At 53.0% G+C, this 24,776-nt stretch overlaps 1 protein-coding gene across 2 annotated transcripts; it reads right to left on the bottom strand.

The window, feature by feature from the left end:
* Window positions 1-2,504: 2,504 nt before the first annotated feature.
* Window positions 2,505-23,806, bottom strand: TOP3B (DNA topoisomerase III beta). 2 transcript variants are annotated; one of them, XM_029922342.1, is made up of 18 exons: window positions 23,720-23,806; window positions 19,143-19,325; window positions 17,847-17,978; window positions 16,322-16,428; window positions 15,591-15,665; window positions 14,016-14,212; window positions 13,355-13,511; window positions 12,449-12,562; window positions 10,940-11,030; window positions 9,337-9,491; window positions 9,108-9,213; window positions 8,231-8,377; window positions 7,917-8,090; window positions 6,597-6,725; window positions 5,738-5,887; window positions 5,046-5,146; window positions 4,054-4,255; window positions 2,505-3,067 (listed from the first exon to the last, which is right to left on the bottom strand). In XM_029922342.1, the coding sequence occupies exons 2-18, from the start codon at window positions 19,210-19,212 to the stop codon at window positions 2,586-2,588; spliced, it is 2,589 nt and encodes an 862-aa protein (XP_029778202.1). In that variant the 5' UTR covers window positions 19,213-19,325; window positions 23,720-23,806; the 3' UTR covers window positions 2,505-2,585. The 2 variants fall into 2 exon arrangements, with proteins under 2 accessions (XP_029778202.1, XP_029778203.1); XM_029922343.1 differs by having other exon boundaries at window positions 23,708-23,778.
* Window positions 23,807-24,776: the final 970 nt, after the last annotated feature.

The raw sequence follows: 24,776 nt of genomic DNA, 5'->3' as shown, positions 1-24,776 counted from the left end.
GTCTGCATTCCGTCATGCCTCAGCTTCTGGCTCTTGGCTTTCACTCTCGTGAAAGCAATCTTTCAGCATCGCCCGCCCCACCTAGCCACTGAGTTTGAGCTCAGCTTTTCTTACAAGGCTGCACCCCTAGCTTAGGTGACCAGACCACACGGATCTCCCAAAGCATTCAGCCTGGGTGTTCCTCCCACCTCTGCCCCCCTGTGACTGAACCCTCTCCTGGTCCCCAAATGACCATTCTGGAACCCCATCCTGAGCCCTCTACTCCCCTTCTCTAGGACCTCCTGTGTCTGCAGGTGGTTATACCTACCCCCTCTTCCTGTCTTCCTGCCCTGTCCCTTCACACATTGCCAGACTCATGGTAGAGATGGGTTGACATTGCTCTTGGGGTTTCAAACCATTAGTGATGCTGTGAACCTTGGAAAGAAGGTACAAACCCTCAACTCCTGACTGACTGCCCAGGGACTCCCACTTGGCTTCCTATTTCCAGCAGTGTTGCTTTCTCAAAGGGGCCCCTCAGAGCTCCCTTGGCTGCTGGCATCTTCAGGTTTTCAAGGGCCTGACTGACCCAGGAGGGTAGATGGGGAGTGGGTTCGTAGCTGCAGGTCTGTGGTGCCTTCTCCTGTCGAGCAGCCCTGGAAGGGATGCCAAGCTCAGCTGAGCAAATACTCATGGTGCACCTCTTAGCAATGTGCATCAGTCTCAAAGTAACAGGAATGGGCATTGTCAAGGGCAATGGTCTGTGTCTAGCCAATGCAGCCGGACGACCAGGCCCTGCTTCTGTGAGCCATGTACAAAGGCCTGGTATACAGGAGTTCTGCCCCTTGCGCACCCAGAGCAGGTCCCTGACCTCAAGGGCAGAAGGTGCAGTCCCAAGGGGCACATTAGGCTATTCTGGCCAGAGTGGGCCTCATCTCTTCCTGTCTTCTTTGCTCCTGAGCCACCTTGGAAGGGGCAATAGGGTTGGATGCTGTTGGATGGTATGAGATGAAAGGACCCAGAAGGCAGACTCCAGTTTTGAATGCAAAGAAGATTCATACACAAGGGACAATTGTAGGGAAAAATGAATGAACCTTTTATGATTAGCCCTGTTTGGGGCTGAAACCTTACTGCAGAATTCTAGTAAGGAACAGGTGGTTTGGGTTTAAAGCCTAAGGTATGAGTCTCTGCCTGCCTAAGTCCCTCTGGCTATCTACCTGGACTGCCTGTGTGTGTGTGTGTGTCAGTGGGGGGCTCCGAAAGCAGAAGAGAGTTAGGGCACCTTCCCATGGAGAAGGCCCTGGGTCTGCTCACTGTTGACAGGGTGGCAGAGCAGTCAGAGCCCTGTGCTAGGGACAATGTCCACTCGCAGAGGTGGCCTTGCCAGTGCTCCAGAATCTGACCAGAGCAGAGGGGAGGGGGGAGGGACATCAGCATTCTGAGAGCACCCCTTTCCCTGTGTCACTGTCCCAGCAGCCGCACTACACTACCCTGGGAGCCGCCCCAGGGGCAGCCTGCCCTGTGTCTCCGCTCCGGCTCACTGCCTATTCTCTTTGAACTTCTCCAGTGGTTGCAGTGTTCCAGGGACAGAGGTCTGGCTCTTTGGAGCCTCCCCAAAGGAGTCTGGGGGTGCAGTATCTGCTTGGAATGGTGTACTCACGGAAGCTCTGCTCAGAGTCTTGTTATGTTCTAGAGTGAACTTTGAACCTAGTGCCCAGATAGACCACATGCAAAACAGTTCTGACCTGCCCCTCACAAAGGTGTTCTACCACACGGCTTGCAGAGCTTTTCTTCAGAGCTGCCACATCGTGGAGCGTGGGCAGGAATGTGGTATTCAACACGGAGTTGAGGTATGGTTCCCTAATGTGAGTGCTCCTCTGTGGGGGTCAGGGTGGTGACAGTGGGGCATGGGAAGAACGTCAGGCAGAGGGCAGCCCACAGCACTGTTGGGCTTATGGATTATTTTCTAAAGCATGCAGGTGGCTTCAGTGGGGCTCCCTGCAGGTCACCCTGGAAAATGACTGGCCTGCCTCTGTCTGAGACAGTAAGGGCCTGAGAGCAGGAACTGGCACAGGCCCTGGGAGGCTGGCAGGATCACACACACCACACACAGACCTGCTCAGAGTTGCCGTCTGACCCCAAGTCATAGACTGCAGGGAAGGCCAAGGTCCAGTGAGGGCTTCTATCATCCCTGTCTCCTCCACTGGGTCTCCCTCCTGTGCTACCTGCCTGGGATGACAGGCAGTCGGTGCCTTCCTTCCTTGTAGACATCGGGGGGCTGCCTACTTGTGCCATCTTGCTGTGTGTTATACATACTGAGATAGGATGTGGGCCTCGGACTGGCCTTGATCCCCCTTTCCACACTTGGTGCCTCCATACAGGCACCACCACGGTGTGGGCAGAACAAAGGTACTCAGGAGGTGTGTGCAAAAGGGAGAGGAGGGGCGGGGAGACTGGGAAGGGCAGTGAGATGGGCTGAGCGGACACCATAACCCTCTGACACCGGGGAAAGGGCCTGAGCTACTTGCTCTGAGAAGACAAAATGTATTTTAATGATTTCTGTGGCCCAAAGGGCAACAGTGTGAGCCTGCTGAACGATGGCAGGGCTGTCATACGAAGTAGGCAGCCAGGGCTGACATCTTGTCCTTTGGCCGCCTGGCACTGGGCTTCCCTGTGGGCCGACGGCCCCGGGCCCGCCCCCGGCCCTGCCTCCTCCCTGGCCCGCCGCGGTGCATGGGGTGGCAGGACGCAGCGTGCTTCAGCTCCACTAGTTCCTGGAAGATGGGGTCGCAGAAGACGCAGCCCGTGTGCTGTGTCTCGTCGCCCGGGAGCGGGGACTTGGCCTTGTTGAAGTCCACGGCAAGCAGGGCGGCCTCGCAGGTGCTGCAGGTGTCGGCGGACACCCGCACACGGTAGGCGTTCTCGAAGCAGTGCGCCACCACACTGCACTTGTTGCAGGCCACCTTCCACTTGGGGCCTGAGGTGGGGTCCAGCACCAGCACGCCGCTCTCGCATTCCACGCACTGGCCGATGCCCAGCATGCTCAGCGAGTGCTGGCAGGTGGGGTGTGTGCACTCATTGCAGCCCATGCCTGGCAGGGAGGGGGCAGCGTGTGCATCACACGTTGCCCCCGCCCTGTGCTGTGCCCCTCCCGCTCCCCTCTGGGGGCCTACTCCCAGGGCCTCATGGCCCGGATCCCTCGTCCTAACAATGTTCCTTGCTCACCCTGGCTCTGGATTTCCCCCACTGCCATTGCCCCTGCTTCTCTACTTCTCTAAAATCTCCTCAACCTGTGAGTGCCACCCCCCATCATTTTTAAAGGCCTCCTTGGTGGCCTCTGGCCAAGTCCATTTCCCCTCCCCCCCACTTTGCTTCCAGAGCCACTTCCCAGCAGCTCCATGTGGCTCCTGTGCCCCTGAGTCACATGGAGCCATTGGCTGCCCTAAAAGGTGCTGGACGGCAGGGCCCCCAGTAGCCCAAATGCAGTCTGTCCCTACCTCACAGGTGAGGTTTAAATCAAGAGGGGTGAACTGGGACCCCCGAGGATTCCCCAGACCCACTGATGAATGTGGGTAGATACCTTTCACTGTACCTCATGCCTGTATGTAGCAGGGGCCGGCTGGGGTGTAAAGGAGACGGCCTAGCCAAGGGTGAACATGCCCGGCCCTGAACCCCCTCTAGACTCTTGGCTTAGGGCTGTTGGCCCTACCTGCACATGCGTCTCCTTTCCCCAGTAATGACCGTGAGGATAGAGAATGGTGGAAGAGGCTGACTGAGAGTGCACCCGTTGCCAGGTGGGGGCCCCCAACCTGCTGCATCTTCTCACTCACCATAGCCCAGGAGTGGGCACTGCCCTAATCCCAAGTGAGCAGACTACAGTTGTCCACTCAATTATGACCGGAATAGAGAGTGGCGGACCACTGGCTCGCCTCGGGAGTGCCAAGTACACTCCAGGTCTCCTGTCCCTGAGCCGGTGAGTCCAGCATGGTGTGGGGCAGGGCAGGGACAGGGCACCCAGGGGGACAGGGCAGCCTGTCTCAGGAGGGAGCGGCTGAGGCCCTGAGATGGGGCACTCACCTTTCTTCATGTCTCGGAAGGGCGGGTGGTTGGCACAATAGGGGCAAAGCGGGTAGCTCTTGCCCCGAGAGCCCGAGGACCACAGGACCAACTCGAAGTCATCCAGTGGGCACCGGAGCTCCTTGTAGAGCTTGATGGTGCCATTCTGGGGGAGGGTGTAGGTCTCGTCGCAGTGGGAGCAGTGCAGGCGGCTGGGCTTGGCCTGCAGTAACACCAGGGAGGAGGGATGGGGTCACCGAGGCCACCATGCTTGCCGACCCAACCTCACTCTCCTGATACAGAAGGAATGGGTAACGTGTAGTATGTATGTAACATGTACTATATAATGTATGATACATAATATACAGCACTGTAATGTGTAGTACATAGTATATGACACTATGTAACATGTAATACATAATACATAATGTATCACCTCTATCACACAGGTAGCAGAATACATTATGTTTACAGACTACTTATGTATTATGTATGCATAACACATACTACATAGTATACTTATGTACATGACATAGAGATGTATGTAATGAGTGTGCAATATGTAACACACACGTAACACGTAACAGAAATGCATAATATGTAACACATGTGATATGCATATAATGTGTAACAGGTAACAGAATACATAATGCATAATGTGTAACATGTTGCCAGGCAAGGAACCATAGCCACAAATCTCAGGACACTTGCTCCACGCATGGAGAAAGGTCTAGATTCCCTGCATATTAATGCCCAGGATAGCAAATCATGTGTTGCGAGGAAAAAATGGACAATGTGTTTAAGAGCCCTCACAGCTCACATGTTCCTGGGGCCAGGGAAACTGTGGGTGTCTGTTGGCAGGGCTGCAGTAGGCCTCTTGTTCTGTGTGACAGCTAGGACAATGGTTCCCGCACGACTAAAGATAAGGGAGGTCTACGGAGGAGACAGGACTTGCCCAGGTCCGCACATGAGGGTGATGTAGACCAGAAGGGGTGGTCACAGTCCTTACTTACCTGAATGTACTTCATGAACCGGTGGCACTTTCCACAGCGGGAAAGGGGCTTGCCCGTGGCAGCCAGAGGTGAAAAAGACACTTCCATCAGCTCATCCATGCCTGAGAGCAAGCAGCGCAGGGAAGAGTCACATCCTCCTAGCCTCTGGCTGCACACCGCAGACAGGTGGGTGGAGGAGGGGGCCCACCGGGAGCGAGCAAGGATCTGAATGAATGCGTCTCTATCCCAGAGGGTGCTGGGATAACAGGGACGGCAGGGCTGCAGCCTCATTTGTCACATGAGCTGGGGGCCTCGCATGTGGTGTTGAGATGTCTCCTCTTGGATCACCTGAATGGCTCAGTCAGTTAAGTGTCCAACTCATGGTTTAGGCTCAGGTCATGATCTAATGGATTGTGGGTTTGAGCCCTGCGTCAGATTCTACACTGACAGTGTGGAGCTGGCTTAGGATTCTCTTTCTCCCTCTCTCTCTGCCCCTCCCCTGTTCGTGCTTTCTCTTTCTCAAAAGTAAATAAACTTAAAAAAAAGGCCCGCTCTTTAACCCCAATGAATGGCCAGGGAATGAGATGTCATTGCCCTGTCATCCCAAAGGAGCCCCGGAGCCTGGAGCCCAGGTCTGGACACTGGTCCAGCACAGCTGGGGCAGCCCTGGCCCAGGGGCCTCTGGCACAGGGATAGGGAAGAGGTAGGCTCACCGGCGATGGAGTCCACGAAGTAGTGGAACTTCCTCTTGAAGACGTCCAGGGTGTGGCCCAGGACCTGGCGGTAGTCGGCTTTGCCCTGGGCGATCAGGTTCAGCTGCTTCTCGACTGCGCTGCGGATGGTGGGGAGCACCAGCTCTGCATCTGCAATGGGGGAGCACCACTGTGAGCTCTCACACTGGGGGCCGGTGGCTGCCCCCTGCCAGCTCAGGCTGCAGTCCCATGTCCCTGGCCCTTTCCTGATCTCCTACCCGGAAAACTTGGTGTGGAGTGGCCAGGGCATCGTGTCTTTAAGAATGTGTCAGTTTCTGGAAGTCTTCGGGCCAGGTCTGTGCCCTGCCATCTCCCCTGAGACCCTTGGAACCTCTCCGGAACAGAGCAAAGAGCTCCACAAGGAGGACCCAGACCCCACCTGGAGCTGGTCTGTGGGGAAAAGCCCCTCGAGCCTCCTCTCTTGGATCCTTTGCCCTCGTCCATTCATCCATCCACCACACAGAGCCCCTGCTAGGGCACGTCCTGGGTGCAGGGCGGTGTAGCACCGCTCCAGCGGGAAGTGACTTGCCACAGTGCCATGGCCTGTCAGAGGCTGTGGGCTGATGAACGCAGAGCTGCGGCCCAGCCAAAGCCAGGGAGCAACAGCCAGCCAGACTCACCAATCTTTTTTTTCTTTTTAAAAAAATGTTTTGAATGTTTATTCAGTTTTGAGAGAGAGAGAGAGAGAGAGAGAGAGAGAGAGAGCAAGCTGTCAGCACAGAGCCCGACATGGGGCTTGAGCTCCTGAACTGTGAGATCATGACCTGAGCTGAAGTCTGACATTCAACCGACTGCGCCCCCCAGGTGCCTGCAGACTCACCAATCTTGTAGTAGCCGTGCACCAGGACGATGCCGAGGTTGGTGGGTTTGAGCCGGCGCCCGCTCTCCACGGTGACGTAGTTGCGCTGGCAGATGTTGTTGATGTGCACGGGGATGCTGGCGTCTGTCCCTGAAACATGTAACAACACGTGGCAAGTGTTCCCCAGCCAGCTCCCCATCCGACTGTAGGCTCCACCTTTGCCCCCACTCACACGGAGCCCCTGGTTCTCAGCCCCTTCCCCTCTGTTTTTAGTGAGCACTGTGCTGGGCATCACACGGTGTGTTTCGAGAATGGTCTTGTGAATCCAAAAATGGCCCTCTCAGCACTAGGTGCTTACCCCCCTCTACAGACAACAGAGGCTCACGGAGGTTAAGGAACTCTGTCAAGGTCACAGGAGCTCAGTCTCCGTACCCGTCACATTTGGTAAATGTGAGCTGCCTGGCCTCTCCCTGCCACGATCCTGAGATGCCCATCCCTTCTGGAACCAGGTCTCAAGACCCCTGAACATGGAGGAGGTCCCATGCTCACTGCCAAATCGTCCCCTCTAAAACCTGCTCAAAACTGCCCACTTTCCGGCTCCCAGGTCCCTCAGTTTCCAGGACGGCACCTCCCCTGGAGACTTCAGGGTCACCTGGCACTGCCAGATGCTGCCTTTACTGTTCCCTCATGCCAAGGAGCCTCTTCAGATGGCGCTCAGAGGCTAAGGAGGCCACTAATGTACCGCACCTAAAGATGCTGGGATTGGGATCTGAGCCCCAGCATGCTCCCTGCTGTGCCCACTGCATTCTTGCCAGTTTCTTTTCACACAGCCCTGGGGGCCCCTGGTTAACAGAGCTGCCCAGGGCTGCTGTCTTGTTCAGAAGGTCACGGGAGCCCTCTTCACAGGCTCATTTTGGTTATGGAGTCTGGGCTGCTGTCCAGTGTGGGGCTGCAGGGACCCACAGATGTCTTGTCAAGAGGACAGAGGATGCTGGGGGAGCGGCACCCACATGCCACTGTCACCAAACTCAGGTGAGACGGACGTTCCCTGACAGTCACCTGTCACAAATGTTAGTGATAGAACAAGACTTAGGTACAGCGACCTGGATTGTTCGGGCCCTCCAGAGCCAGGTCAGCTAGTGTAGCACATCGAGGAATAGGCAGTTCCTATTAGAGCGAACATTGCCTGAGGAGCTGGCCATACTCTGGGCTGCAGCTACTAGGTGCTGGGCATGGAAGGGTCACCTCGCAGGTCTGGAAGCACTATCTTCTGAGCCCTGGTCCTGGGATGGGAACCCTCGGGCCCGGGGCCTGGACGGGCAGGAGGGCAGGCGCACCCACCGATGCCATGCTTCTCCATGAGCGTGATGAGCTCGGCCTCTGTCAGGTAGTCAGGCGGGTTCGTCTGCTTCTCCAGCATCTTCATCTCGCTCACGGCGAAAGTGTCGCCCCTCTGGCAGGTGGGCAGGCTCTCCTCCAGAGGCACACTCTGCCAGGGCATGATCTCTGTGAAGCCTGCAGGGACAAGGTGCTGCCCTGTAGGGTAGCGTCCCAGGCAGCCCTGGCCCAAGACCCTGGGCCTCTCTCCCCAGGTCCGACAGAGAATGTTCTGTCTGTCTGCGGAGGTGAGGGGGGAGTCAGGCCTGAAGTTTTACCTGGAGAGATGACGGTCTTCCCTGTGCAGGTGAAATGCTCGGGCCCAATTCGGAAGGAAATGGTGCTCTGGAGGTACTTGCAGTCATAGCTGACCGTGGCGATGAAGTGTCTGGTGATGTACTCATAGAGCCGCCACGCCTCGCTCCCTGTAGCAGGCATGGCAGCTGGTCACCAGCCGGAGGCTCCGGCTTGAAGGACCGCCTCCCCAGAGCTCTCACTCAGGGGCAAGGCCCTGGGCATCAGGATGCCGGGGCTGGCCTGCCCTGAAGCTCAAGAGAAGAGGAAATGCATGGGAAGGGAAAGTGAGTGCCCTATGCTGTGGTGCCTACACAGTTACAGCTCCGACTCTGTTTTCAGGTAGGACTGCTCTTCAGGGCCTGGCCTGTCCCCAGCTGGTGACTGCAAGCTTGGGCGGGCACAGTGGCTCCGCTCTTCTACCTGCACAGTTCTCCCTTTCCCTGCCTCTTCCCAGTACACAGGCCCCCAGCACCACCTTGGTCGGGTGAGAAGCAGGAAGCACACCCAGTGTTTGGGCTTCAGCACTCTATCTTGGTCCCATCCTGTCCCCTCCTTGCCCATCTGCCTCACCCTCCTGTCTCCCGTGAGCAGCCACCTGCACCTGCATCAGGCATACCCCCCCACCTGCTGCCACCACTTCCCTCCTGTCTTGCCCCATGGCAACAGAACACAACCTTCAGGTGACACCCTCTGCCACAGCCAGGGGCAGGTGGGGGAGGGAGGGAGCCCCTCCACATGGCCAATGTGGCCAAACACTGTCCTAAGGTGCCATGTGACTATAGCTTCCCACCCAGAAGCTTGGTGTGTGTGTGTGTGAGTGAGTGTGTGAGTGCTGGGGGCAGGGGGAGTGCCCAATACCTAATTCAGCCTCTGTGGCAGACCTCATGGGGGTGATGGGGGGATGGTCACCAGCATCATGACCTTTCCGTGGGCGGTTGATACCTTCTGTTAATAACCGCTTCACCTGAGGGAGAGCAGACAAAGCAGTGAGTCTGGGCACAGCTGCCTTCCCACAGGGACGAGCCAGCACTAGTTCTGGGTTTGGTCAAAGTGCCTGGCAACAAGTGTGTGCGGTGGTTCTGCTCACCGTGTCAGCCCAGTAGGGGTGGTTGGCCTGCTGCCGCAGAGGGCCCTTCAGATCAAAGTTCTCAGGGTAGTGGGTGGTCTCAGTCCGCGGGTAGCTGATGTAGCCTTGTGTGTACAGCCGCTCGGCGGTCTGCATGGCGTGCTGCGGCCCCATGCCTGCGGGGGATGGGAGGCTCAGTGGACCAGAATCCCGGGGATGGCCGGGTCCCTGCCTATGGGCCTGGGTACTCAGGCTCCCCACCAATGGTGGCCAGAGCCTCCTGGCAGGTGAAGGTGGTTCTGAGTGGGCACAGCTAAAGTACAGAGCTGTGGCCAGGCTGCTGTGCCCATATAACCTTACCTGAGGCCGAGGTCCTGAACCTGTAAAGGTGGACCCAGGACAGGGATGCTCCACAGTGTCACCCTCATAACACTGGTGGCTATGCTGACTAAACGTGGCCTACAAAGTGGTGATCTCTCCCTCTGGCCATGGAGTGCGACTGTGTCTCAGGGTCTGCCGATGTCCCACTATGACTGCAGAATTAGCATACGCCCCCTGTTCTGAGCTCCATGGGTGTTTCTGTCCTCGTGGCACTCCAGGACCACTGTGGGAGGGCAGCTGAGGCTGGCACTCAGCTACCAGCCACTCAATGTCAACGCTGCCCTCTGAGGATCCCTGAAGGTGCTGTTCTGAGGACACTGGCCAGGGTTTCGACAGGCTACAGAGGCCACCAGTGCCTTGAGGCCAACTTTCCAGTCCAAACCCCTTCTCCCTCCTGCGGCAACCAGACTCAGAGATATTACTCAACACTGGTCACACCAGCCCCTGCACTGGGCCTCTCTCCCTACACCAGGGAAATTGCTCTGGGGCGCTAAAGTCAGGACGTCTGTATCCTGTAGCGGCAGTCATTACCAGTGCTACTGTTAGAATGCACCATTACAATCATTTAATCCTTAAAACAATCAGCCCAGAGAGATGGTTACAATGGCCGCTCTGTTTTCTTGAGGAAACCAAGGCTCCAGGACAGGAAAGAAAGTAGCCACGCTGATACTGGACCAGAGTTTGGGTTTGGGGCTGGAACTCCATGGTCTAATGCCTCTGAGGGGATTCCACTGCACAGTGACACACAGGTCTGCCCTGCAGGTCGTCCCTGACCTTCCATATGTTCACAGCTCTGGCAACAACTGCACGGATGTTCAGTAATATGCAATGGTCTGTTTTCCCCACCTAAGTTCAAAGGGGCTGTTGCATATTAACCAAGAATCCTCCAAAATGGAATCCTCTCTTGTGTTTGTTAGTTTGTTATTACTTATTTCCGCTCTGGAAATGAAATCTGCATGAGGCTCAGATTCCCGCTAAGCCTCGAATGACACCACAAGAGAGCTGTTGCTTGACACAGGTAAGCACGGAGTGGGATACTCAGCATAGGTGCACACGGCAGGGTGGGGGGACACTCAGCACAGGTGGTGCACATGGGGAGGAGACACTCAGCACAGGTGCACACGGGGGGCCCTCAGCACAGGTGCACACGGCGGAGCCTCAGCACAGGTGTGCATGGAGGAAGCGTGAAAGCATCAGCATTTCCCTGCATGCCCAGGCACTGTAGAGGAATGCGCCTACATACCCAGAGAAGAGCTAGCTACTCTCAGCATCTCCACAGTGTTCAGGGCAAGGGGCCTCTGCTTGGCCTTCTCTTTCCGGCTTGTGGCCTCCACCTAGACGAAAGAACAGATTCCAGGATTTAGGGTGGTGGGGAAAAGAGGCCATAAAAGAGAGTCAAAAGGTAAGGGCAAAGGGTCTGGTTTCATTCATTTGGTCTCCCTGCTTCTCACTTTCACTCTTCACAGTGGTCTCAAGACTTGAATATTTATTCAGGCCGAGAAAGGGAAAAACAAAGAAAATTCTTTCTGAGAGAACTTTCTAGGGAAAGAGGAAACTTGGAGGAATGGGGAAGAGCCAAGAGAAAGGGCTGCAAACAAAATCCTAGAGAAGCCAGTGGCAGCCAGGCCATGGGGACAGCTGGTAAGGGCTGGAGAAGGCCATGGAGTGCAGGCCCGTCTCCGGGGCAGCTGCCTGAGCTCACTGCACCTGAGCGCTTTCACCAGGGCCTACTAGTACTGCCGCAGCTTCCTGTTGTCAACAAAAGCTGCAAGTCAGAACTTTGCATGTGAAATCTTGTAATTTTCAAATGTTGGTAACCATATGAAACGTTTATAAATGCAGTTTAGATAAAATACTGGTCAGCTTCCAACTCGGGGCAGAACAGTTGTCAGAAAGGAGGACTCTTTCTTGTCTGTGGCAAAAACAATCCAAACAACTCAACTCCAACATCTTGTCCGTCCCAATCCCATGGAGACCTGGCAAAGGCAGTGCCTTCTGAACTCCAGACAGACCAATGTGGGGGGTTAATTGAGGCCAAAATGGGTACGTGCTGCAGTGGAGGCTGGGATCACTAGGGTCGACATCTGGAGATACTGGTAGTGGGTCTCTTGAGGAACATGATCAAGGATAAAGGCACGAGGCAGCTTTGGAGGAAGTTCTGAAAGCCTGAGTCAACTGCATGGGTGCAGAGAGCACCCAAGGCAGGCTGGAAAAGGATAAGAGAAGGTGGTTGAAAGAGGCCAGTGACTCTGGTAGCTGTTAACGCTGTGGGCCTCTGTAACGGCAACAGAACTGCCTCTACCCCAGGTAGGCAGCCCCTTGCCAGGTGGCATCACTCCCTTCCTAGAGGCCAAGCACATTTCCCTCAAATTCACAAAAGGATGCTGGGATCCCATGTTAGCTGTGTCACCTTGGGCAGGTTCACTGATGTGCACCCAGGTTATCTAGAGTTGTTAGTGTTTAGAGATCACAGAAAAGGGACATCCGTGTGAAATGGAGTCCTGACAGAGGGGGATAATGCCCACGGGGCCTGATAGGTCATGGGCATGGGGTGGTCACTGGAACAGATGTGGGGCACACTGAAGTTACTGCAAGCAGTTCTGTAACCATCCTTCTTTCCAAAAGATGTCTGTGTTTCAAAGAGGGAGAGAAATATGGGACCCTTGGTTACAAGCTACTCTTCCAGCCAGAGGCTTCCAAGGTCTACTCCCAGCCAGAGTGAATGTGACAGATGTGGGTGGGGCAGGCATACCTGGGCTTCCTTCTCCAGCTTTGTCATGTTTAAAAACATCTGTGCGATCTCCCGGTCGAACACTCGCACTCGGTCCCAGTCCAAAAGAAGAGATCTGTCTTTATCAGCATTAACCTGGAGGAAAAAGGAGAAAACAGGAAAGAAAATATCCAGCCAAGCCCACTGCCAGGAGAGAGAATCAAGGTAGATGAAGCTGGTCCTTGTCTGGGAGCAAAATGGTCCCAGCTCTAAGGTCTCACAGTCATACCCGTACAGGTGTGCAGATGCACAGATACGCATGCTGAGATCCAGCCCCTGCCCAAGGGAAGGCACTCTGACTTCAGGCCTCTCCCCTGAAACCAGGCAGGTGGTCTCACAAGAGGAGCCCAAAGCCGAGGCTGTGTCCTTAAGAATAGTCAAAACCTCTGCCTTCAATGTCATCCCTGCCCACCCTCCCAATGCCTGGACAGCACTAAGTGCAGCCCTTCCAGGGGCCCCCAGCCCTATGTCAACCAGACAAGCTCTGTATTATGTTTTAAACCTTATAAAAAGCTTATATGGAGGATTTTATTTGGAGAAAGAGTTCTAAGACTTTTAAAAGTTTGAAAGTCAGTGGCCTGTGGCCCTCAGTCCAGTCCTTGGACCTGACCATCACAGCTGATGGCCCTAGGGTTGATCCTACCCCATAATGCCAAAGCAGAGTTCATTCCTGCTTATCCATATTAAATGCATCCAGGCCTAACCTTATGCTGCCTCTCTATGAAGGCTGGGGTCCCTTCTCTGGGCACCCCGCAGACCACCCTCTGGCCTCTCCTCTGTGCCGTTGGCCTCAGGACATTGCCTGGCTATGATGATGATGGAAGATCCTCAGAGTCCACAGCCCGAATCTGGAAAGACCCAGCGTGCATAGGGAAAGGAAAATCAAACCTTGGCCTGCAGCACCCAGTAGGTCTCCGGTTTGAAGGACTGGATTTTATCATGTCTCTCCACACAGAAGCCTAGGGTAGGGGTTTGACATGGTCCAAAGGAGATGAGGGAGCTGTCTAGATTGCCATATTTTCCCTGGAAGTATTTAGTCTGAAACCTATAAGGAGGACAGGGCAGAGAAAGATATTCCGGTTATGTATTCACTCAAGACACCATTGTTAACCACCATGTGTATCCAGCATAGGGCTAGCAGTGGGTGCAGGGAGGAGACCAAGGTGGCTTCCCTGCTCAGCAGTCAGGGGACAGGGTGAGAACATGCTCAGCAGGGGGACTGGGGAGGGTGTGTGCAGGCAGAGGGGAATTGTGTGTGCGCACACATGACACAGAAGGCAAGAGAGAAGAGCAGAGGTTCCATTTGTCCTGGGTCTAGGAAACCCTTCTATCTACTATATTCCATCCCCTCCACCCTCTCCTGAAGACCCACACAGTGTAGACAAACACCCTGCTTATCAAGTAGTGGCCTGTGTGGTCAATCAGCTAGATGGACAGTTTCTTCATGGGCTTTAGAATGTGGACATTGGCCTAGTGCTAACCAGGCCGTGGGGTGGCAAACGGGGACCCAAAAGGCAAGGGCTCTGGCCAAAGGGAGGGGAGGTGGCACCTGGTGAATGCGCAGCCGATGCGCAGGTCCAGCTCCTGCCGGGCGTCCACTGACAGCGCCTCGTTATGGTCGGGCTCGCCCAGGCGGGCCATGGCAGCGCAGATGTCAGTGTCCGTGATAGAGCTGAATCTGGCTCGGAACACGGTCTTTTTGCCACTGTGGGTTGGATTCATGATGGGCAGCACGGCATCCAGGACCTGGGGGAGGCAGCCCAGCTGTAACCTACCAGTGAAGTCTCTACCTCCTGCTCCACACCTTGCTTGTGAGGCCCGGGTCTGAACCTCGACGTATGTGACTCCTTCTCCATCCTGCCAGACCCTCCTCTGTCTCCTTCCCTTCCAGAAGCCTCAGTCTCCTCACAGCACTGCTGCTACACGGCTGCTCTTCCATCCACTGACAAACCTGTTCAAACGCTCCCCTCTTACTACCGCCCTTTCTCTCAGCTTCTGCGCTCATCCGCCCCCAACCAGGAAATGCTATTGCTATGGATGCAAGGGAGCTCAGTCACGAAGTCCATCCCACTTGACCCACTTCCCTTCCTTCTAGAGGGCAGAGTGCCAGGAGGGGTGAGTGGAACTTTTGAGAGACTGGAGAAAAGCCAGGGAAGGAAAACAGAATGAGGAAAAGGCAAAGGGCAGGAGGGGGAAGGGCACAAGGGACCCCCACAGTATGGGGCTCAGGGCTAAGGTACAGCAGGGGCCTGGAGCCAGACTCACTAAGAAGGCCGTGCAGTGGGAGGCAAGTCACAATGGAGCCTCATCACCACTCAGATTCTTTATAGGGAAGAAGTGCCTTTGTTTCTGAGGGGAGAGAGCCTGGTGAGCCTCCATCCCTAAGATGCAAATGCCCCCCAGGGGAGGAACAGCCATGCAGGGGAGTGGCCAGGAGAAGAATGTCTGGGAAGGGACAAAGCATGGTCATGTTTGCTGAGGGTGCTGCGCTGGAACTAGGGGTGCCCTGAGCACCCTCTGCAATGCGCAAAGCATTTCCTGAGCCCCAAGATGTGCCAGGCCTCAGCTGAGAGCTGGGGGTACAGAGGCAGGAGATTGAGCTGGACGAGGGGTCACTTCCAGCCAGGACCAGGGTGGGGGCTCCACAGCCATAGCAGAGGCAGGCACCTGCTCCCTCCCAGGAAGGGTGGAGATGGGAGGCAGGAGGGTATCCTGGTTAGGGAGAGGACAGTGATGGCTGGAGGTGACAACAGGAGTGAGGAATGTTGCCAAGTGGCAACCAGCCCTAGCCGAAGGTCCTTGAAAGGTGACCAGTAGGCCAGGATGCTGAAAACCAACCTTTTCCTTGAGATAGCTTGACTGTGAAACTCCCATCCACCCAGAAAATTCTGCCCTTTCTATGTTTGCTCGCACAGTGTGCCCCACCAGGGGAAGTAACACTCCTTCGTCCCTGGTAGAGTCCATGCACTTGAAAGTCTCTATGGGATTTCTAAACTAAAGGAGGGAAAAAGGCTATTTCTAAGGCAATGTAGCTGATTCCCCACTGTGACCGCAGAATGGGGTCACTGCAAGTGAGGTTGGTGGGGAGGCCAGCAGTGAGGACCCCAGTGGGCACCCCTCTTACCTCAAAGCAGATGTTCTCCCCTTCCTTGTCACAGTCCAGCCACAGCACGATGTAGTCACAGCCTTTGCCTTCCACCTGCCGCACAGCACACAGCGCCTGGCACCTCCACAGCCCAGCCCTACAGCGCCCACCCACGGTGCTCCTGCCTGGTCCCGAAGCTGCGAGTCAGAGGGCTGGTGCCCAGAGCCAGGCCCGGGCTGAGCAGGAGCACTGGCTGCACTTAGATGCCTTAGCCACTCAGAGAACTGAGCTTAGAACTTAGTTTTTTGGGCACAAAAAAAGTCATCATGCGATACTGCACGGAAAAAGGGCTGAAATAAGCCTCACTGTCAATAGTGGTTGTCTTAGTGGGATCAGAAATTATTTGTTTTTCCTTCTACTCTTTTATATTTTCCAGATGTAGAGCATTTGTTTTAAAATTAGAAAAACCACCACCAGCACCAAACAATTTAAAACCCAGAATTTCTGCTCCCCAGGGCTGAGTAACAGGGCTGCCCAGGTCCACTAGGCCAGTATTGTGATGGAAGAGACCTGAAAGGTGTCTCGTGGGCCAGCAGAGGGCACTTTCAGAAAGAGCTGCAAGGACAGCCCAGGGCATCCAGCAAAGGCCTCTAGGTTCAAGAAAGGGGGAAGGGCTCAGGAGGGCTCTGAGCGCAGGGTGAGGCGTGAGGGGTGGGGCCTCGGGTGGGGCCTCCCCCCGCCCCCGTGCCTGTGCTCTAGCCTGCACACACCTGCAGGAACTTCACCATGTTCAGCTTGGGGTTAGCTTCCTTCTTTTCAGTCGGGGCTTGGCTGAACAGCTCTGCAGGGTCCACCTTATCCCACTTGTTGTACTTCCCTGCAAACCACGACAGTGACATCTGAATCACACTTTCTGGCTCACCGGGTGTGTCCTCTCTAATTGTCATAACTCCAGGAGGATGGTGGTGGTTTCGCCTCAAAAGCAGGGAGAGCAAGGCTTGGAGAACACTTTACCCGGGGCAATTCCACAACTGGAGGCAGCGGTGGGCCTTCTTTCCCCTGGGCTGCTGAGGTGACACCACACCTTGGCCACCCACAGGAGCCGCCACAGGGCAGGGCTGCTGCTGCTCCATTCTCACTTCAGGACAGGCCCTGTGGCCGGAAGCACCATTCCTGGGCTGGATCACTTTGCCAGAGCATTGAACTATACCACTCATATCTCTGTCTTCTCCTTCAGCCTGGATTTTTGTAATTCTCCCCCTACCTGGCACTGACAGGGGCTCAGGTGATCCCTGTGGGGAATCAATTTTGTGCCTCATGTCTGGTGTATCCACCTACGTCTCCATTCAGGGCTCAGTGGTTGCATGCTTAGCCCTCTGGCTTTCTTTTAGTCTCCATTTTGTGCAGCCTGGGAGAACAGGGTCTGATATAGTCAAGTTAAAAATTTTTTTACATGTTTTTATTTACTTTTTGAGAGAGTATGAACAGGGGAGGGGCAGTGAGAGACACACACAGAATCTGAAGTAGGTTCCAGGCTCTGAGGTGTCAGCACAGAGCCTGATGTGGGGCTCAGACTCATGAACCACAAGATCGAGATGTGAGCCGGTCAGACGCTTAACCGACTGAGCCACCTAGTCAAGTTTAAGTCCTAGCTCCCTACATGCCAGCTGATATAAAACTCAGTCCAAATGCTTGGCAACACAGTTGAATTGATGACATTGTTGTCACTAAGCTGTGTGCTAAGCTCTTGACCTAGTCCTCGAACAGTCCTAGGAAGTGGATGGCACTGTCATACTTCACACATGTAGGACAGAAACTTGTAGAGATCCCAGTCCCAGCCGACTCCTGTCAATGATAAGGCCCTGCACCTAGCTCTGTTGGCTCTTGCAAGGTGACATAACAATGATACCAGGATAAGAATGACAGCCACCGAATGACCACTGGACAATAGTCACACTCAGCAGAAACCGCCTTCCAAATGCCACAGGGGCCAGGCCCCCCTGAGGTGGGCATCTCCTGCCTCCAGGAAGCACAGGAAGGAGCACAAGGCATGCAGTGACTACGGGGTGTTTCTGGGATGGGGACCTAGGGACACTGAGCTCCAAAGCCTGGGTTCTGGGCACCTCACCCAGGGCCCCTGGGTCACCCCTCCACGATCTGCTGGCCTCAGGACTCATGGCTTATTCACAAACTTCTTGCCTGGAGCCCTCCCCTGGCTATAACTAGACCCAGGGAAGCACTTCACAGGGCCTCCTTCAGCAGGATGGAGGGCAGACAGGGGTGTGGGGGTCTTACCCAGGAAATCCAGGGTCATCACATGACCACAAACTGATGTCATCTTGAAGCGGACAGGCTGGCCGGCGAAGGTCCCGGTGTACTCGTGCACGGAGCAGGTTCCGTTCAGCCCTTTGCGTGAGGACATGTTTCCTGCAGAGCAGAAGTGCAGTGGCTGCTTCCCCAGCAAGCCGCAGCCACCGTGGAGGCCCTAGGCCCTGGTGCTGCCACTCAGAGGACCAGAGTACCCTTCCCCAGAGCGGTCCATGATAAGGTTCCTTGGGCCACTGCGGACAACTGAGTGCTGAGAGAGGCCAGGGTTCTCAGGGAAAACATTGCTGCCAACCAACCAGCATGGTGAGCTCCCAACACAGAGCCCTGTGCGTCTGAAGGCCAGGAGCACCCTCTCTGAACACTCGTGAGAGCAGACACTCTTGGGCCCTTTCTCTGCATTTCTGCCTCACTTCTTTCAAACCGCACTCAGAGGTGTCCAGGGACCTCATTATCAAATCCCACAGTATTTTTATGCTACCCCTGGACAACCCCCCCAGATAGCCCATCGGCTGACCTTTCTTAGCCTCTGGGGAGTAGGCCCGTCTCAGCTCTCCCCTTCCCTCCGGAGGTATGCTAGCCCACTGTCCTGACCAAGGGGAGGTCATGGTGGACATCTGCCATTTCTGGGTACCCAGTATGCAAACACTCTTCCTTTCTGGAGGGAATTCAGAGATAGAAGGAGAAGCAGCACCCCACCAAGTACTCCAGTGGCCAGAGTTGGGTTAAGGAAGAGATGATCCCTTTCTTAGTGCCCTGGTGTCTCAGGCCGTAGCCAAGGGTCAGCCTAAGGACTGCTCTTGAGTGACGTGGGGGACAAAGGCTGCAGCTATAGCAGTCATGGGTTGAGGGCAGTGGCAAGGGTCCTGTGGTGACAACGTCCATGGCATGGCCTCAGACTTAGAGTAGGGTCTAAGACTGGGGTCAAACTTAGACCAGGGTGGGGTATTGGCTCTGTCTTCTCCCTTCCAGTGAATTCTCTTTCTGTGTAAGTTACCAGGGCTGGTTGCTGCTTATGACCACCAACATGGAAGGCTTGGTGCTCTGACAGTGGCCTGCCTGGTGTTACACTGTGAAGTCTGCCTGTACCTTTTCAGAGTCCCAGCCCTGCCTCACACTGGGTATGGCATTCAATGCATCCCCCAGTGATTGATACCGAGGTGCTTCATTAACAACTGCCGTCCTGAACCAAGTCAACTCCAGAGCGCTGGAAAGAGAAAGAAATGGCTATGCTCACAGATTCCCCCCAGGGTTGGTCTTCCCTACCTCGAGACAGGATTTTAGCAATAGACTGGGCCAACGATGGCTTTTCTGCAACCATGAGCACAGTCTTCATCTTGTCTTAAAGCTGCCAAGGGCTTTGGCCCCTCCCACTCCAGTCTCAGAGAGATGGCAATGAAGTTCAGAAGCTGCTCTTCTGCAGCTCAACACTACAGTCAACGCTGACTCCTGAAGAGAAGAAAAGACACGCAAACAGTAATGCTTCTAATGGAACCTCAACCATTAAGAAGGAAATTCACTTTAAAAAACCAAGAACAGGAGTGCCTGGGTGGCTCAGTCAGTCAAGTGCCTGACTCTTGATCTCAGCTCAGGTCCTGATCTCAGGGTTGTGAGTTCAAGGTCATTGGGCTCCATGCTGGGCATGAAGCCTACTTAAAAAACCAAAAACCAAAAATCCCAAAAAACAGGGATGCCTGGCTGGCTCAGTTGGTATAGCATGTGACTCTTGATCTCAGGGTTGTGAGTTCAAGCCCTATGTTGGGCATAGTTTACTTAAAAAACAAACAAACAAGGGGCACCTGGGTGGCTCAGTTGGTTAAAGATTGGGCTTTGGCCCAGGTCATGATCTCACGGTTCGAGCCTCATGTCGAGCTCTGTGCTATCAGAACAGAGTCCACTTCAGATCCTTTCTTCAACCCTCTTCCCCTCTCACTCTCTCAAAAATAATAAAACAAACCAACAAACAAAAATAAACCTGAGGTATGAAAAAGAAGTTAGGGCATCTTGAAGATACAGAACCACGGCAATGGAATTGGCTGAGATGATCTTGGGTTTTTGGGTTTCTTTGGGAGAGAGGGCATGGCTCCACGACCTGAGGTCAGTCTTGTCCCCCGATACATGCTGCAAAGACTTTGAGAACTTTGCACCTGGACTGATGGGCCGGGGTAGGGCAGATGGCCCTCCTCCCAGGCCATACTTCTCTTCTCCCCAGGGCTGAGGGTAGCACCTCCACCTCAGTTGAGCATCAGATGCCCTGGGACATTTTATAAAATACAGATGCCCAGGCCACGTTCTCCAGGTCTTTCTGATACACAGCTGGGCCTGAGACCCACAGGCCAGGGAATCCAGTTCCCAGAGCTAATAGCCCCTTGCCAGTGGGTTCTGATCTACCTTCCTGCCTGCCCCACATAACCTCCAGCATTGCTGGCCATACTTTGGCCAATTAAATTGAACATCACTGTCTAAAGAAAAACATATTCTCAAGCCTCCGTTCCCTTGCTTGGAATGTACCGCCAAGCCTGTAGAACGCCCTTCAACTGTGTGACGGCCAGGCTCTAGTGCTAACTCTTGTTTACAGAGCTCTTCTAACACCCACTGATGGAAGTTGTTTCCTTCTGTCCCCAGTCCATTACGTGGACTGCACACTGTGCCATGGTCAGTTACTGCCTGTCTCCTCACCAGCACAGGAGCAATAGCTGGTTCCATGACTGATACAGGACATCTAATACCTGCTGGCTAAATAAAAGAAACATGGGTCTGTTCTCGATCTCTCTCTCTCTTTTTTAAAGCTTATTTACATATTTTGAGAGAGAGAGAGATTGCGCACACAGGGGAGGGGCAGGGAGAGAGGGAGAAAGAATCTCAAGGGAGAAAGGGAGAGAGAGAATCCCAAGTAAGCTCCATGCCATCAGCTCAGAGCCCAACTTGGGGCTTGAACTTGCCAACTGTGAGATCATGACCTGAGCCAAAATCAAGAGTTGAATGCTTAACTGACTGAGCTACCCAGGTGCCCCTGTCGTTTTGATCATTATAGATATGGCCTTGATGTTGACAAATATGACACTGTATTAAAAAAAAAAAAAGTGACTTCTACAGAGACAACTGAGCCACCTTCTGGGAGGAAAATTAAAGCGAGACTCCCACTTTATAATTTCCACCAAAATAGATTCCAGATCTAGCAAAAAGATGAAACTAGAAGAAAACATCAACTTAGGTATGAAAGACACCTAAGGATTTCAGAAGCTCAGAAGCACACCTCTTCATGTTTAAAAGCATTTGACTTCCTTTCCTGTGAATGGCCCATTCGTATTTTTTACCCTTTTTCTCCTCAGCTGGACTGCAATTTCTTATTTTTAGGAACTGTTTATCTAATGAGGAAATTAGCCCTTTGTCATAGGAGGGCCAACAAAACCCATCAGGGTAATTTAGAGGTAAAATGTTTACTGTTTACTCTAACAGTAAGTGGTAGACAATGAGCAAATATGGACTGAATAAATGGCCGCATGTATGAAAGAATAATTTTACCTGTAAAGTGAAGAATAAAAATACTCTTAGATGTCTAAATTTTAAAAATGGACTTTAACTCTGTATGAGTATTGCAAACACTTCTCAATGTTCTTTTTTCCTATGGTGTCAGTGTCTAGAAGTTTCATATTTCTACTATTCCTCTTCACACCCAAGGATCCTAAATACGTTTTCAGTAAATAATTAACAGATCCTTTTCTAAAGATCCTTTAGAGACAGGGCACCTGGGTGGCTCAGTCGGTTAAGCATCCCAGTCTTGATCTTGACTCAGGTCATGATCTCAGGGTTCGTGAGATCTCCCTGTCAGCGCATAGCCTGCTTGGGAGTCTTTCTCTCCATTTCCCTCTGCCCCTCCCCTGCTCCTGCTCTCTCACTCTCTCTCAAAATAAATAAATAAATAATTTTTAAAAAGATAACTTTTAGAGAAAAATATTTGACCTTAGCATCTTCAAAGGAATTACCTCATTCATCAGGGCTAAGGATACAACTGGACAGTCCCACAAAGGGCTCTCAGTATCCGTCCCAATTTCTGGTCACCTGTCCACAGGACAGACTAGTTGTTACAGCACACTATTACGTGTAGGTCTTTAGCAGCAGTGGCTCTAAAGAAACACACGTTCTGGTTCAACAGTTTATATTTCAGTTCTGCATGAGTACTTTGTGTTGTTCTGGGTATCACTGATTTACTTGGAAAAAATATGACTTTCTTTAAGGATTCAGATTTGTAGAATCCTGGGAAAGGGACCCTGGTTATGATCTGGTACCACCATCTCAAGGAAGAGCAAACTAAGACTCAGAGAAAGGGATTTTCCAAAGGTTAGCTGGGAAGTTTGTTGAGTTGGGGCTGAAACTCATGACTCCTTACTTCCAGCTGGGTACCTTTTTTTTTTTTTTTAACTGCCCCCAGGTTCCATCTCTTAAAAGAATTCTCCAGTTTTAACTGTGATTAATTTTCTGTGATTATTTGAGGCCTATTTTTCCATTAAGGCACACTGATTTCAAAAGGGAAGTCAATGAGATTAAAAGCTGAAAGCAATGGTTTGCCAATTTCATTATATCTTTGTTATATTATGTACCATCTTAATCTTTTTGCTTTACTGATGTTATTATTCCTTAAGTTTTTGCTTTTTAAAAAAAGCTTAAATGTACATTTTCAAAAAGGGAAATTGTATATAGCCTTGTAGGAACTGAAAGTCTATAATCAATGGCCAGAACTAGGTTCTTTCTGTAACCTACATGGTGTATCAGGTTTGATCTTGCTGCCTGCTACAGCTGAGCCTAAAGTTTGTTCTCTTATTTCAAAAGGGGAGATCAGCAAGTGTTAAGGGAGTGCTGACAGCAAATCCCCAGGTTAGCCTGTTAACTAGCCTGTCAACTATCAACAGGGATACCACCAACGGAGTGTGTCCTTTGGGAGATGCTGTACATAAGGTCCTTTCTATCAGTCTTATTAACAAGTGAACTTGGCTTGGGAGCCGAAGCCTAGCAGTGGTCCAAACAGCATTTGGAGCCCTAGGATTTCCCACCTCAGTAACTAAACCTAGCGGAAAAGAGGGCAAGAAGGTTCCTGCTCTGGAGCCAAACAATTGCTACAAACTGCTACTTTGTTTAATCTTGCAACAGCTCTACCAGGCGGGCCCATAATTTTTTTTAACCGTGATTACACGGAGGTTCAGAAAAATTCAGACTAGTGCTAGGTGACTTTTGCCAAGTCTCTAGAGACCCCAGGGCTAAATAGCCATCAAGCCCACGTTGGGCTGGACTTCTCCATGTCCAGTTCCCAAAGGCTTTGTGCTAAAGAGGCAAGATAAGGCCATCGTCTTCCTCTTTACCTGCGAGAAATGACTGCCCCTGAATTCTGTTTTGGTCACAAAAGGACCTTCCCTCATCTCCATCGACAACTCAGAGAAACACACCCGGTAGCCCTCACGACTGAGACAGGGCCCAGGTGACGGCGAGTGGAGCGTGCCTTGACTTGGTCCCGACGGCTGCACAGCCTCCCCGAACCTGTTTCCCTACTCGTGACAACAGATTCAGACAACAAACCCCACTTCAACGACAGGTCGACGAAGGAGAGCATTAACTGCAGCGCTTATCCCTTCCAGGCACCGGACTGAGCGCTGGCCGATCATCACCTCCCTGAACCCCCAATGCAAGCCCCGGGGCGGGAAAGAGGCGGCGAGAATGCAAGGAGGTCCTCTCCCAAGACCCGGGCCTGGGGACCCCTTCGGTGTCCAGCCAGTATCTGGGAAACGCGCCCCCAAAAGGCCGGCGCTTCCCACTTCCCCGCGCCGCCCGCCGCTCACCCGCAGCCCCACCTCGGCTCCCGCCTCAGCTCCCGCTTCAGCTTTCGCTCTGGGAGGGAGTGGGGGCGGACTCGGCAACCCCTACTTCCGGGTCCGGACGCTGCTGGCGCACCTTCGTCTGAATCCCGCTGCGCGCACGTGCGCGTCCGAGAGTTCCGTGGCTCCCAAGTTCCGGGAGAACAGTCTCTATTCAGCCCTTGTTCGCCGCGGTCGGTTGGGAACCCCAAACTCTCCAATCCAGAGTCCTCCTCGCAGCAGTTTGGGGGTGTCCCCAAACGTCCATCCTGACCCTTTCACGCGGCCTCCCCAAATCCTCCGCCTTATTCTTCTCTGCTACCGCATTCGGAAAAAATGGCAGTTGTTATAATGATTTTAAAAACCGGATAAGCATGAAAATATATATGCTGTTCATAATTAAAATAACTAAAACTGCAGATGTGTGTATAACAGGCTTCTTTTGATGCTATGAATGTTTGTGGAATGAATGAACTGTGTAAAATATATCTGCAAGATGAATTGGGCAGTAAAAGCAATTTTTTTGTGTGTGTTAAAGCATTAGGATTATGGATGGCTTAAAATAATTTTCATGACCTTATTTTAAAATATCTTTAGAAAAAAAAGCATATACACATTTACCTTGCTCCCTGCAGTCACTTTCCCCAACCAGTCTTTATTGAAATACTACTCCTGATACATGATCTGGAAAAAGCAAAGTTTTATGGTCAAGTTCAGGATGGGAAGTGCCAAAATTTAAATGTCAGAGGGAGATTCATTTTCAAAGAGAACTCCTAATTCCAAACCCACTCCTTGGCAGGGTCTCTATCTCCAAATTGGCAACTTCATCTTTCTGATTCCTCAAGACCAGTGCCTTGAAAGCATCCTGGAGTTCTTTTTCTCACTTGTTGCCCATCCAAAAATTCCTGCCATCCCCATCTTCAAAATATGTTTGAGATCCAGTCAATCCTCCCAGCTTTCACTGCCACCATCCTGATCCAAGCTCCAGCTCCCTGATCCAAGTCCGTCTCCTGGACTCCATTCTAAACCCTAGGGTCTGTTCTCCACACTGTTA

The sequence above is a fragment of the Suricata suricatta genome, chromosome 14, assembly GCF_006229205.1.
Source record: "Suricata suricatta isolate VVHF042 chromosome 14, meerkat_22Aug2017_6uvM2_HiC, whole genome shotgun sequence".
In the NCBI taxonomy this organism is placed as follows: Eukaryota; Metazoa; Chordata; class Mammalia; order Carnivora; family Herpestidae; genus Suricata; species Suricata suricatta.
This window is presented reverse-complemented; position numbering and strand designations above follow the sequence as displayed.